The sequence below is a fragment of the Poecilia reticulata genome, linkage group LG9 (genome assembly GCF_000633615.1).
Source record: "Poecilia reticulata strain Guanapo linkage group LG9, Guppy_female_1.0+MT, whole genome shotgun sequence".
Lineage (NCBI taxonomy): Eukaryota > Metazoa > Chordata > Actinopteri > Cyprinodontiformes > Poeciliidae > Poecilia > Poecilia reticulata.
Genome location: NC_024339.1, coordinates 26,045,311 through 26,061,462, shown reverse-complemented (window position 1 = coordinate 26,061,462; position 16,152 = coordinate 26,045,311). Strand labels below are relative to the sequence as shown.

General features: G+C 36.5%; 1 protein-coding gene across 5 annotated transcripts in view; it reads left to right on the top strand.

Annotated features, from left to right (window-relative positions):
• The window catches only part of mctp1a (multiple C2 domains, transmembrane 1a), a 147,830-nt gene that overhangs the window by 34,526 nt on the left and 97,152 nt on the right, over positions 1 to 16,152 (top strand). For all 5 annotated transcript variants that reach the window (XM_008418929.2, XM_008418926.2, XM_008418925.2 and 2 more), the window contains exon 2: positions 6,647 to 6,767. In XM_008418929.2, coding sequence (XP_008417151.1) covers positions 6,647 to 6,767 — 121 coding nt within the window. The remainder of the gene's footprint in view (positions 1 to 6,646; positions 6,768 to 16,152) is intronic.

The window sequence follows — 16,152 nt, the reverse complement described above, 5'->3', positions numbered from 1 at the left end:
TATATATTGGCTCATCTCACCCAATTTAAAACATCATGAAAATCTCTATTTTAGAATTTCCATTCAAAGAGTTGAACTACATGATTTTATATTTACTACATACAGAGTTAGGTTTCAGATGTTTACTTTCTGGTAAATTTATCGACGCTGCAGCCAGTTTGTGAAAAGAAGATGAGAGACATCAGACCCAACAAGGAAAATGCGTTTGAAATGACCAATAGCAATTTGGGCTTCCTAAACTCCTGAACACAGCCATAGGCTGATCACTGTCATAACTGATGCATTGTTTCATACTAAAAGAGTACTGACCTAGCATTGAGTACATGTAATTTACAGTGCAGTAAATTGAGTTAAGATATAAAGTTCTTTTTGTTTTAAGATTTTTAACAGTATTTTTTTTCCTGAGAAAAGATGCCAAAGCACCATGTGCTGTGCTAAATAATAAATAAAGGCTGAATTTTCTCATGGTACTTGAAAGTGCTATGACAAAGGGGGGGGGGGAAGATATTTTCTATTAATGACAAAGCAGAAATAGGTTCAGGATATTTTTAAAGGGACATTTAGAGCATGGAAATTACCTGCCATTACTGTGAGAAATGAGAATCTGGCTACATACTGTGCCCAGGGCTAACTACAGGTTACTCTTGTACAAAAGAAGTATCTGTTATGATATGCTGCCCAGAAAGAAATGTAGGGCTGATTAGTATTCCAAAGTAGACGTTTTTTCTCAAGAACTTATGTAAATACTAAGGCAGATATTAAAAATGGCAGCTCTTCACTTTTGAAAAGCTATACTCATAATGAACACTGGCACTTTGGCGTTAGGCAATGCCTGACCCTAAGTATGGTGATTTTGAAATGACATGCACAAGACAATATCCATATGTAGGCCTGTCACAATAAGCAGGAAACCAATTAATTGCATAATAAATTAAAAGAAACTCAATCATTTTTATTTGTTTGATTTATCCTTTTTCTCTCTTTTTACCAAAAATGGAATAATAAAAGTCTTCCGACTTGTGTTTTGGTCTCAACTATCCCTTTTTTTTTAAACATAATTTTGTTTACAGAGACTTCATAATTTATTTTATTTGTTGTTTATGTTGTTTTCTTTCTTTATTTTGGAAGTTCCAAATGTCTTCCAGTTCCAGCGTTTACATATTCATTAGAATTTAAAGTTTATTGATCTTTGAGAATGCGTTCTTGCATTTTTATGCCATTATTACTATTATACTACTTGAAAATGTTCTTAAAACAACAATGTTATTGTTTAGCACAATATGTTCTAGGACAATTTATCATCCGGCAAAATTTTTTTATTGTGACAGGCCTATCTATATGTCTGTGTGTGTGCGCGCGTGTGTGTGTGTGTGCGTGTGTGTGTGTGTGTGTGTGTGTGTGTGTGTGTGTGTGTGTGTGCGTGTGCGTGTGTGTGTGTGCGTGTGCGTGGGTGTGTGTGTGTAATCATCATTTGTACAGTGTTGGGGCTTTCTTACAGGCAACAGGTATTTCAGTCTGGATATCAACAGAGCACTAGCAACCTTTGTGAAATCATCAGAGGTGGTGTGTGGCTGGCCTGGTTATTGCTACTCGGAGACCAGGGGGCATCCTTTTCAGCAGATAGTCCTTAGAAGAGAGAGACCAGTCTCTGTTCATACTCATTGTGAAAAAGAAACAGAGCAGGATAGGCGGTCAGATGTCAGACCACATCAAATGTGTTTTTCACATTGATCTTTCTCGTCTTCCATTTTATAGGCTGACGAAAATGTCATGCAATCATTTCCAGTTTGTGATTACATCAGGGACTGAATGGTAAAAAAAACAACAACAGGTGTACAGCCATAAGTTATTCTGTCTACCATCTTTTATTGATTGAATGCTAAAGTCCCTCTATACAACCATTATGGCTAAAACTGTTAGTCAGATCATGCTGCAGTATTCTGCATGGAGACCTTTGGGATTTCAATTGTACATTAAAACCTTATTATGGTGCGAGAACATCAATAACGCTAAAACAGTTGGACTAATTTTTATTGAATGGCTTTTTAACAAATGCTCAACAAATGCTTACTACTGTAAAGTATGTCCACATAATCTACTAATAAACCTTTAGAAAGATCCCTTATCAAATTTAGACAGCATATATTACATGGTGTCTAGAGTATTTCTGTTTGGCAGTAGAACAGAGGCGCACATTCTTCTATTGACTACAGTAACACTGGAGTACAGTGTTGCAACTTAGATTCAGTATAGCATAATTTACAATGTTAGGAGAAAAAACTTTTTGACTAAACAAAGTGAATTTGAAGAACAAATGAGCTTATTTTTGATAAACTTCACATCGTAGATGTGCGATGTTACCGCGCCCTCTACTGCACATGTGGGACACTTTCAGGTAGTTTGCCCGTTCAGAACGCATACAGGTCGCATTCTTGGCACTGTGAACGGTCCCGGAAAAAAAATCGGAATTGACAAAAAATCGGAATTGTGGTCACTTCAGGCTGCAGAGTGAACGCACCCTTTGTCTTATCTGACCACTTCTTTCAGTAATGAGTAATCTACTGCGTTACTATTTCAAATCCAGTAATCAGATTAAAGTTACTTATCCAAATCACTGTGCATTACTATTTTTGCCTAAAGTATACGCTCAGATGTAATTTAAAACATACTAAATTATTATTGACATCTTTTATCTACAATGCCTACTTTATCACAGTTTAAATTTTAAACCTCATGGGTTAGAAAACAATGATTCACATTGTTTCCCACATAAAAACCAAACCAAATCAACCACATTGATTTAATTTGGATAATTCACAATCCAAACTAAATCAATATTTTGAGAGCAGGATCAAAACAATATTACTGTTGTTTTCGAACATGTCCAGTAAAAGTTACTTTGAGTCAACTCAACTCCAAAATAAAACAAAAGCACCAATTTGGCTTTTACATAAGGAAACGGTTCATTAGCCAGCAAAAAAACAGGAAAAATGCAACCAAAAAAAATCTGTATGATCAGAAATTTGAGCACACTCTGTGCAACCTGACAACTGACCAGAGTACAAACATTTTTCCTGGCTGAATAGTAAATACCAGTCTAATGAGAGAGTCCACTTGTATGTGAGCCAGCTAAATACCAACACAACAGACTACTGTCCAAACAACACGGGATAGAAAAGTCATTAAAACAGGTGCAGCATCTCATTTGAGATAAAAATAAATGCAATACATAAATGCATGAATATACTGATATTTAAAGCAATATGAGATGTAACTATTTGAGATTACACAGCTGTAGAGACAGCAGCGCAGAATTCACAATAAAAGCTCTTTTGCATGGAGCAAATTATTCACCGTTTGTCAGTGGCATTATTGTTGACAATGTCCATTGTCTGGCCTTTTTCAATAAGGTCCTTTTTTATATGAAACTAGATGTCAACTCTGGAATGTATTTACCAGTTCCTAACATACAACATTCCTGGTGCCTGTCGGCCTCAGATGTGCAGAAGCCTGTCAAACTTTTTCTCCCTTGGTAAGACTACCAACCATACTGCAGGCTTGCTGTGTTCCACCTTCTTGTCAATTTGCTTAATTTGTTTCAAAGCTGCCATAGTGCTGGTTATCAACTGATAGGCCAAACACACAGTAATGTGTTTTGAAACATTCTGAAAAATATGGCTTCCTGTCAATTAGATGCAGATGGGGAAAGATTGCAATGAAAACCTATATTGATATTGGCTGTAATTGTTTTAAAATCTCATGTGGCTTACATCTTCAGTTTTTGGATGTCAAAATATAATCTAATGCCTGTCCATGATTTACTTCACTATAGTAATCTGTCACAACGTGACACTAAGGACACCATTTGTCATACCAATATGCAGTCAGCAGTTTCCACACATCATTTGGTCCCGAGATGTCATTTGAAGCTAATTTTACAAGTGTGGATGTTGGGAAGTCAAAAATACCAATGTACAAAGTGTTGTTCATATAGACACTGATGAAAAATGTCAGCACTAGAGCAAATAACTGGAGGAGAGGCCCAATTTCAAGATTTCAAGATGTTAAATTGCATAGTTAAATTTCTTTAAGTCATATTTGATACATACTGCATATTTATGACAACTGAAGGCGACATAATTGCTTGATTGTGGTATAAAATGATAACCTGAACAATGTTGAACATCTGGACTCAATCTAACCAACAGCCAAAGGCTAACGGCTCAAGGCTAACAGATAAGTTACATTTAGTGCTAAACCGTATTCATACTAACAGTTAAAAAGCACATTTTAAAAGCTACAGACATACAACAGCAGCCAAACAATGTCAGTGAAAACATTTAATTAGTAGAAAATGTATTAACAATAATAAACTAAATAAAAAATCGTACTATGTGAATTTAGGTTAGCTAAAATTACTCCTGTTACCTTCAACATTTTGTAGACTGGATAAGTGTGATAATTTTTGTTTAGTTTTGACTTAGTTTATTTTGTGGTCCAGTTCTGTGCCTCTGAATGTGGAGATGTTCAGTCCGTCTCACTCTGTGGTCATTAGTACTGAAGGCTGAGGGCTGATCTAGGCCCAAGGGATTAAACAGAGATGGATTCTCTGTTCTGACTGTGTCCCAAAGGAAAGACCAAACAAAGGGACTGGTTCAAGAAATTGAATCTATTTGTTTGCACTCATGACTTTGCTGCTACTAATTCTGTATATAAAAGCTTTTTTTCTTTTCCTTTATTTGGGTTTTCGAGTTAGGTTTTGAAAAGATGTCTGGTTCATCTGTTTGCATGCTTTATCTAATCCTGCACCTGTTTTTTACTCAAACAAGCTTTGCTGTAAGCAAATCCATTTCAAATCCTGTACACCTGTTATGCTCGTGCACTGCTATGTATGTTTAGAAAGAAACAATACATGGGAATTATTATCATACTCTTAATCCGTATGTAGTTTAATATATTTTTTGTAAAGTTGTCATGTTCAGTAGGTCTCATCTTGTCACTGTTCGGTCAGCGCTATTTGGCTACATTTAGAGTCTGAATGGCATGGTGCTGCTTGAACCCCTCAGTAAAGGGTTAATGCATACACAAAGCCAGGTAGCTAAATATCAGTGACTTACGTTGAAATGTGTGTGGAGGTTTTTCAAAGAAAGCATTTTGATTTATCTGTCAGTCAGCCAATGAATGAAACAGTACTTGCTTTTTGTTAAATCTGCTAAATCGGTTTTTCATAACAAAAAATGAAGAAAATAAAGTCAAAGGCTACCTTATAAGGGTATGTAGTATACCGAAGTGTTATATTTGATTCTGACTTTGTAAATCACACAAGAGTATAGGTGGCTTGCAAAAGATAAAATTTACTTTAACTTTTATCAAGGTTGTACATTTTTTTGTTATTTATATCCATTAAAAATGGATGTTCATCATATTATGTTTATTTGAAATTCTGAATCTATGTGCAAAGACAACATTCTAGGCCTTGATGCATAACCTAAAGATGTTAAATGAGAATATTATCTGTAAGTCAGTCATAAAGAATTAGAATGTTTTTTGCAGAAATGACAGTGTTATGAACAATGCCTTCTGATTAATGTTTTGATATTTGGTCAACCTAAATATCAATTTATTTAAACTCTCCATATCTCTTATTTACAGTAATAACATTTATGAAGTTTCTCTGTTTTCTGGTGGTCCTCAAGCCTTTTATGTTGTTTTGTAGTTATTAGCCTCATGTCTGAGCACCACAGCTGGTGAAATATGACACCAGTGCTCACCAAAGGGCTGCCTGATGGGCAACAATGATAAATAAACATGGTGGACTCAAATTTGCAAGAGCTTGAATAAGATAGTATGTTATTGTGAAGCCCATAGAGTGGCTCAGTTCCTGTTGTGGCTTGCAAATGAGCGGCATAGAAACAGCCATCGGGGGGTTCATTGTCAAAGTGCAGCACTGACCTCAGGCCTTCAGCATGACATGCAAAAAAAAGATGGCAGTAGACAAGAGTCCCATGCTGCTAGCCTTTCACAAGAACTTGCATGCACTCAGCAGTTCCCAGTAAATATCAGGGAGCACATAATATATAATTTGCAAATATAATTTTTTTCAATGCATGGAGATACTTTGCACTTGCAAATTGTAGTTCTAATATGGAAAATGTTCTATTTAAAGCTTGAACAAAGGGAGAGCGATCAACGTGCCAAATGAGTTTCTCCTTGAATAATGCTCAGCTGTACTAAGTTGTCATTTTGTGTTATTTTGAGACAATTAAAAAATGTTTTATCTTGTCTTCAAAGAACTTATTTGGTATTAACAGTTTTGAAAAGGTTACAGGGATTGTTTTTTTTCCTTTTTTTTTAGCTTTTTAAGAGCCATAGTAAATCAAACATTTGGATTACTAAAACAAGTGCCTGCATTCTCAAAACTGTTTGGTTAAAGCAACCAGATTATAGTTATTTTGCCAACACATTTTTATGTCAAATATTAACTGATTCAGCCCTGGATGGATATATGATTAGGGGATTGCTTTGACTGAGGTCAATTGGGTTTCATCAAGAAAAGTTGGTTTAAACTGGCCTAATTTTATTTTTGCAGTAGAAGTTCTAAAAAGCACTGAAGTATTTGTATAAATTGGATTTCTTGTGTTTACAGGGCATCAACATTGTTGGACCTAGTAATGCAGAGTCTCAGCCTCATCTGCCTTGTCCAGCCATGTACCAATTGGATATTGTCTTGAAGAAAGGGAAAAATCTCGCCATTCGTGACCGAACAGGTAGGAGATCTGCTTAGTTTGTGAACTGAGGTTAATTTAAAAGGACCTTGTGAATATCTTTCTCTAATCTTGTCATCTAGCCAAAGGACAGTGACTCTCCCATTTTCTCTTGTCAGTGTTACAAACTGCAGAATTGTAATATTCCCACAAAATAAAGAAACACAGACAGTTTTATGTTAAAAAAGATAGGTTCGTAGACTTTTTATGTCTTTTGTCAAAAAATCAAAACAAATGTTTTAAAATCAACATTTTAAAACATTTAAATTTAGATTAAATACTCTATTTAATCTAAATTTATTCAATAATTAAGTAAATAAATAAATGTATTTAAATATATTTATTTAATAATTGAAATTTATTAAATAAATATAACAAATTATATTTATTTAAGCTGAAAACTGGTTTCAGAGAAATGAGACCGGGATCTCTCAGAAGATAATAAAACAATGTAAAACCTCCATTTCAAAATGGCACTCTTTAGTCACTTCCTGTGTGTCAATTGCTTCCTGTAAGATGGATTTATTGTAGATCAATCCATTAAAACCCAGAGTTAAGCTTTAATTATCCAAGGATTATGTTATATCTTACGGCAAATCAAAACAAAATCACAGGTTAGCAAAAACATGTAAAGAAATTTCCCTTATTTAAATTAACATCTGCACTCAATGTACATTGTAGTTAATGACAGTTTTATTAGCAGCTTCTACAGTTACTATGACAACAGCAAAAATAAAGGCTGCTCTGCCCTCTCCTATACATCTTTCATCAGTGCTTGTCCACCTAGATAATGAGCAGTGAGGTGCAGAGCTCACCTGTTCTGTCCTGAGTCCATCGAGACAGCTTATTACGGAGAAAAGAAACAGATAGACCCAGACCAATAGCAAAGACGGACCTTTAGCAGCTGCAAAAAAGAGAGAAGAAAATTCATCCGGTTACCCACGGTTCGAACAACAGCAATTAAAAGCAGTTTTGTAGTTGTTTCATCCAGCTCGCCCCAGTATGATTCGATTTCTAGTCTACAGCCCCGCTCCCTCGCCTTAATTTTCTGATTGCCTCCTTAGCAGTTTACCAACTTGACCAAAAGCTAGCTATGAACTTCCCCTTGCTAAATAATACACATATTAACTTGAGAGTCTACTTGTGCACCACACTTTTTGATTGTAATACAGTCAGGACATGAGCATTTTATTTTGCTGTGTCACAGCAAATCAAAGAGATAAAATAAGAAGGCAGATTTTGAATACCATATTTTGGGCACTATAAGGCGCACCTAAAAATCTTCAATTTCCTCAAAAACCGAGAGTGCACCTTATAATCCGGTGCGCCTTATATATGGACCAATATTGAGCCACAACAGGTCTAGCAACTACAGTAAGCAGCCGACTTCATTTTCCCCAGTAGAAGAAGAAGCGCGCGGTGCATGCTGGGATAGTTGTCAGAACGCTGGTTTGTAATCTATTAATAAAGTTCGACTGACCTATCTACCTACCGACCATCTAGATTCAGGTCGTCTGCAGGTCATTTAGCACCACGTTCTCCACCAACATGCTGTGCGCGAACGGAGAAGGGTGACCATCGTCCGCCCACGCCCCGGCACGGTCGCGGTATGCTCTCCTCGCCAAGCGCAGTCGGACTGTTTTGTTGACATTCCCTTGAGTGCAGCTCCATCTAGTGGATGCATAACGTAACTCCAGCCTCTACTGTAGCGTCTATTCTATGCACCTTATAATGCGGTGCCCCTTATATATGAAAAAAGTTTTAAAATAGGCCATTCATTTAAGGTGTGCCTTATAATCCGCTTTATAGAGCAGAAAATTACTGGTTTACTGGTTTAAGAAATTTCTTATTTTCCTGGAACGAAAAAAAATTTATTCAAATACATTTTTTAGAGGTAAAATTACTTGCGTACATCTGATGAACATAAGGAGAGGCAATCAGCTTTCAGCATCAAGGCACATATCCGTAGCTTACCCTGGTGCTTAAGATGGCTAAGCTACTGATACATTATCTGCCTGCAATGTTCTGTTTTCTACTGCTCAAGAAGTGAGCATAAGAAAATCCTTCATCCCGTCTTCTTTATATCAATGTAACATGCATTTTTCAGGATCCCAGCAAGATCATAAGCCATTTGCCATCAGCTTTGTTGTTTTGCCTTATATATGGACGACAAAATGCTGTTTGTCGTTTGCATTCCTAAATAACCAACATTTTAAACATTCTTCAAATGATTACGAATGACAAGAATAACAAGAAATAGATAAGAAAGATCAATCCAAAACTGTCTATCCTCCGGTTGTTTCCTGTCATTCTCTGCCTTTTTAAATTTACGTCTAGATCTCATAAAATTGCCTTGAGTCATAAAACTGAGTAGATAAATTGTAGCAGGAGGAGCATTATAGTTGTAGCCTTTTATCTAGAGAAAAACATGAACAGTGAGTGAGTGACTCATATTTGTCGTGTTTGGTGCTGTTGCCAATACTAGCTGTCAGGCATCTTCTACCTTATCAGCAATATCCTCGTTTCCCCAGAGCCCTAACCCTGTCTTAGCTGTCATGCCCTGGATAAAAACAGATTACCCTCTGTGTGGCCCACGTTTTCAGTAAAACACCACATGATGAAGCTTGTCACTGGTTTTTCAGTTTTCATTCTTGCTGTTCATTTGTGTATATGTGTGGGTGGCTGAGAATGTAAACCTGAGGTCCCCAACCACGTTTTCATAGAAGTCCTCCTGCTTGTACCTGTAAAAAAGCTGACAACCCAAAACACAAAGTTTTTCCCATTTTTTAAAAATTGAGGTGCTTAATAATGAATCAGCTGGGGCGGGGGGAAGTGCAGTGGCTCAGGCACGCTGCATGAAGTCAGATGTCTGGATACAATGCATAAATGCTCAAGATGGTAGTGTCTGCTTCTGTAAATGTTCTGCATCACTGCCTCTTTGCCATTTTTCCTGATAGTTCTCTGTGTCTTGGAGATGGTACCAGTGAAAAATGTGGAATAAAATCCAAGCAGTGGGGTTAAGTGGGTCTATATAAAGTGCCTTATAAAATGTTCAAACCCCTTTGGCCTTTTCGTTTTGTCAAGTTCCAGCAACAAACTTATATAGATTTTTATTGGAATCTTATGTGACAGATCAACAGAAAAATGCACATGCATTTTCACATATTTCTACGTGGTAAATCTAATAAGTGTCTTGTGAATTTGTATCGCGGTCTGTTAAGTTTTTGCATCGAAATAAAAAGCATCTTGATAAAGAGTTAGGACGCATCTGTTTGCACTTTACTTTCAGAAAAGATATAGCGGCTTTGCAAAGGTCAGAGTTTTTCAGTGAACAAACTGCTTCAAGAAACCTACCAGACAGGCCAGAGATAATGTTGTGGAGTAGTTTACAGAAGTATTATGTTATTGAAACAAACTCTCAAGCTGTGAATATCTAAGGAAGCACTGTGCGAGTCATCATTAAACATCGCAAAGAGTGTGTTTAACTGTAATGTTAGGTAAAGATGGGCATTCATTAGAGCAGCAGCCATGAGATCTGTGGTAGTTCTGGAGAAGCTGAAGAGCTCAGCAGGGAAAACCTAGTGACCGAACAACTTAAACTGAAGCACTCCTCAAATCTGATTTGTATGCAAGAGTAACACTCGAAGCACACACTTCCCTTTGTACAATACGGTGTTAGCAGCACTGTACTATGGGAGTGCTTCTCCTGAACATGGACAGTAAAGCTTGTCGGCTAATGGAGTTTGATACAGTGTAAACTTTTTTTGAGAACCTGACAGAGTTTAAAAGACTTTATGTATAGGCATACTTTAGCCTTTCAGTCACTGCCAGAGCTGCACTTGTGCAACTTACTCCTGTGTGAAAATGACATAGCCCAGGCCAAAAGTGAAACACATCTTGACTGAGCCTTGTCGTTGCATACTACTGGAATTTACATGCCACATTTGCATGCCACACTTTTCCGATGTTTCATTGTAAAATACTTGAAAGCCGTTATTCTCCTTACCCTTTAAAATTATGTACTACTCTGTGTTGGTCTTTCACATAAAATTCCAACACGATAACCTGAAGTTGGTAATGTACCATTACTATGGAAAAATTCAAGGGGTGTGAATACTTTTGCTAAATTTTTAAAACAGCACAAATAACTACTTTGTAATGAATTATGAAAGGTGTTGTCACATTCAAAACAAGATGACTTTATTCTGGCCTCAAATCAAAAGAAAAACATTTTGATTACGCCGGGTTTTTTGCGTTTTCTTTTGGCGTTGCTTACACATAATAGATAAGTGACCAAACTCTTTACACATACCATATACTTTCCTCTCCTGATAGTGTTGTACAACTTCATTCTCTCTGCAAAAATAAGAGATGCAAAACGCATCCTCAAAATAAGTTTTGAGATGTGTGGAAAGCTATAGTTAATTGGCTTCAGTGAGCGATTTTTACAAGCTAAAGTTAACAGTATTAGACGGATGCATACGGATTCACACACACCGTTGTTCTGCTTGATTGCATCTGTAGTCAAAATGATTGTAAGTGCGTGACTGACCCATCTCTGTGCTTTTCATTGTGCAGAGTTCTAGTTTATCTCATATTCCTTATTGAGTTCTTGGGTTATTATTAACTGAATAAGCATTTATCCACTCAAAAGTGTGATGTATTTTTGTCTGAGCCAAGGCTTTTAAAAATCATGTGTTCTGATTTTGTGACTATGCAAATTCAAACTTTTTCAAACTTTGTGCTGTACAAATTTCATGGACAAACTGGGATCCTTGATGCTCATTGTTGAAGACTGAATTGCTGCAAATTGGGTGTGCAAAATTGCATTTGCCTAAAATTATGGAAAGATCAGAGAACAAGTATCCCTTAGTTTTGGTTTTGGCATTAATCATCCTCCTTTGTACTTAACCTTGTGTGTAATTTTTTTTTGATACATGTTTTGAATTATCTTAATTTTCTTTATGTTTTGTTGAGCTGCAGAAAGCTGGATTTAATATGTCATTGCATCTTCCAACTTTGGTTTTAATCACAATCCTGTTATATTGTGATTATATAAAATTAAAGATTAATTTTGGGAGAAATTAATTTCATGGACAAACTAGATTATCTTCATCATGGAGTCTGTTTGTAATTACTCTGTCTCTGAAGCAGGTGTTCAGGTAAGATGCCAGCATCTTGCGGTAGAGTGTTTTGGTCCTCACCGCCTTACACAAAACATCGTTTATAGCAGATTGCATTCTGGGTAATGGGAAACCCTAGAGCTAGAGCCATTCATCAGTCCTGACAGTACATGAAGCGCTGGATCTTTCTCTGTCTCTCTCTGTTTCTCTCTCTCTCTCTCCCTCTCATTTTCTCTTTCTCACACACACATACACACACGCACACATGTGTGAATCTGTCCTTAAGTGCAACTCAAGCATGACTGAAGGTTTTATGGGGATCTTTACTGCTTTTTCTCACCTCTGCTGCTCTCTTCTCTGACAAGTGCCAGTGAGCCTTGTCCACGTCGTGGTTCTTAATAAGATATTTTGACAGGTAATGTGTTGGTGTAGGTCCTTCTACAGTTGTTCCTGAACAGCTAGTGCTAGGTAAATAAGTTGACTTAAGCTCAGAGGTGATGTAAATGTTTTTTATATGCTATAGCCGCCACTTGTAGTTCACTCTTTTGAGTAATAGAATTTAAATTATTGCATGAGATAACATCTAAAATCTCACACATGGTATTAATTTAGCTAATTTTATATATTCACTGTGAAACAGACACATCTTGCTGTTTCTTCATTGTTAAGTTTAATCAAGTTTGTTTTATTTTGAAATGATTTCTAATGATGCCAATGTAATGTCTGCAGCTTTCAGGCCGCTGATACAAAAGAGGGTCAAGTTTTTCATAAAATCTTTATGGTTTTTCCTTTGACCAGACTATGCATTTTATTTCTTTTTGGAGACAGTTTTTGTTTTAGCATTTTTTTTTATTTATTCAGGATTTAGAAACATGAACTCTACTGAAACCACTGTGCTTAGGGTGGTCGGTGACATTCTCAAGTTTACATAATGTGGATTTACAGTCCTAGTTCTGATAGGTCCTACTACCTCTGCTGCTAGGCATCGTCTTCCTGAATATTTTTCTGTGGAACGTAACCTACTGGAAACCTTTCATTACCTAGGCTGTTTTTCTGTGTGCGTTTTGACTCTGGGTCGGAAACCTGGGTTGTTTACGTGGATTATGTCCCCTGACGCAGAGAAGGTTTGCCTTCAGCAGAACTGCTGTTACGACCTGGGAACACAAATCTTTACTCACAGCCACAGAATTGCTATTAAAACAGTGGAATCAGAATAATAAAGCACAAACGTTACATTCTTTGGTAGTGGTTTAATATTATAATTTTTTTTTTTATATAATCTTAATGTAAGTGTAGGAGAAAAAATACTATTTCTCCTACCTAAAGTTTATTTATTTATTTAATTCCAAATGTTGGTTATGTTTTTATATAATGTACATATTCCCTTTCAAAACACAATAAGGTAACATTTTATCCACAGGTATTTTTAGATCATTTTAGAATTAAATGTAATTACCTGCTAATACATTATTAATAAATAATTTTGACACATTTTTTCCGCCCTTTGCTCACAAAGAACTATTGCTCATTAATAGAGAATGAATAGTGCAGATTGATGATGAAAATAGGGGAGTTAAATATTTAACTGTTTCACTCATTAGTGTGATAAAGGAACAGTGACATGAGATCATGTTTCACCCCACAGTCACAAATTAGCATATTCTATAAGTCTGTTAAGTGAAGGTTTACTATGTTAAAACAATATTTTTTAAAATTGTGGCACAGCTTTACCTGCTGCAGGGGACGCCTCTTCTCAAAAACAATGTTGTCAAAGTGTTGAGGTCAATTTGTTTGATGATTGTAAACATCTAACTATGACAAAAATGCAAAAATAATAGAATTCTGTAATGGGGAAAATACACTGCAAGCACGTGTACCTACAGGGAAAATATCACTCAAACATTTATTATGTCTGTGTGATGTAGCTGCATTTCCACATTTCACTTAGCAATACAACATATGTCCAGTACATCAAACAGTCACAATAGTGGAATCCAAACTATGTTCATCTTTAATTCACAGGTTATCAAATACTAAACACTATGCAAACACAACTGAAACTACAATTACATTTTTTTTCCAGGCCAACTTGGAAAGAACTATATTTTTTAATTTTCAGAACATTTTTTTATTCTGAAAAAAAAAAATACAACTTTCAACATCAACACGGCAAAAATAAAAAATAATGCATCTCACATGCTGCTACTTTCATATTATAATAGGGGAATTACACCTTTACATGTTTTTTTTATTAATGAAGAGGACAATATGGTAAGCAAGATAATTTTTGGGGGTTTTGGGATTTAGTTGTAGTTTTAGCCACTTTTGCCCTTAGTGTGCTTATTTTTGCTAATCATTGCAAGTCTATTCCTTGATTCAAACATAATTAATCATTAATGTCTTGTGAAATTTCAATGAGAACTCTATTTGACAACTTTCCAGCGAAGCCAAGCTAAAAGCCTGTGGTAGAATCAGAACCCTTCAACTAATGTGAAACATTCATTGCAAGCGTGAGTTGAAACTTGAAAGTCTAATGCTTTCATTTAAATGCTGTGGCAGTTCTGGGAATGAGCAAAAACCCAGGTTAATTATGCAAGAACACATAACAACACTTCAGACAGAGCTAGCAATAACAGAGCTTTTATCTGTTCTCCCACATTTCTGAAGGGAGATGACTAACCAGTTGAGTTGTCTTATAAGCAAAGGGCTTTGACAGGAAAAGGGAAATATTTTAGCTTGTAAATGTTGCAGAAGGTGATTTCACTGCCAAATGCATAAAACAAGATGCTGACACTAGTACTAATTTCAACTAAAAAGAGCAGAAATGGAATTTGAAATGTTTAGTTTTAACCATTAGTAACAGCTATACCCCATGCATGCTTTGAAATAAAAAGTAGGGTAGGATTTTATATTTAGTAGAACCTTACTAATAATGGGTATCAACCCATTTTGTCTTAATTCTTTGTTGAATTGATTTAAGATGCTGTTGGAAATATTTTATAGGCATTTTAGTTCATATTGACTTGATATCATCTCACAGTTGCTGCAGACTTGCTGGCTGCACATCCATGCTGTAAATCTGCCAATCTGTTTGGAATGCTTTTGTCTCATGATGGTTTCATGTTTTCAGTAGAGGTGTGCCGATCGATCGGCCACCGATCATAATCGGCCGATTTCCGTGAAAAAGTGTATGATCGTGAACGCCGATCACCAAAACCGATCACATTGATCTCACTTCGCAGCCAGCGTGTGCAGCTCACCTGTTTCCTTTACACTGCGCAAGCGCGCGGCAGCAAATCCTGTCGCGTGGAACTATAACGCTCTGAGAGTGAATGGGGACGTGTGCGTGTTGCGGCGGAAAATTACCTCGGAGGGTGAAGAACGTCAAAATGCATCAACACGACGAATCTAATATGGCATTTAAAAAACAAGCACTTGACGGAGTTTGGCTACGTCGAGGCTCAAAGCAGGAAAAGGCACATCGGGAGCGCCGCGGAAGTGGCGCAACTACACATTATTCAGGTGGATGCGAAAACATAGAAGCAAACTTGATCTTTGTCTCTGACAAATTTTCAATTTCAAATCCAACCTGGAACTATGTTTTATTTGGTCTAAAGTTAGTCACAAATCCCGTCTTTAGCATTAAAATATCTGCTCTGGTGTTCACTGGGTGGTTCTAACAGTGTGGATATAGAAGTATAGAAAATGTTTTTCTCTGCCTGAGGAACAACAGTGAAACTAGCAGAGAGAGTCAGGAAGAGAGAAAAATCACTAGTGATTATTTCCACAGCGGGAATCCACTGTTAATTTAGTTTACATTGTCAAAATATATGAGCACATCAGTGGTGGAGTGCTTGGTTTTGTTACAGCTACATAACAATATTAGTTATCCAAACAAACCCTATAGGTAACACTGTCATGTGGACAAGATCGTGACTTAATGGTCTCATAATGAAACCAGAAGTGAGTGAACCATGTCATTACATTTGAGTATTCGCTCTGGGCTATTTGCTCATGCTAAATTTTAAGACTGCACACTCATGTCTGTAAAACCATCACACTGCATTATTTAGGCGGGGATACTTTTGTAAAAGAAAGTTATCAATATGAAAGGGTTTTTGTTCTGTTTGTGTAAATGGGGACTCGTGTTCAAGCTTTTACCAGCACCGTTTTATCATCCTCGGGGCTCAGGTGTCTGAAACGGCAGCCGGATTTACCAGCAAATAGACACAGAGAGCAGATTTTATGGTCGTTGCCCATTAAGT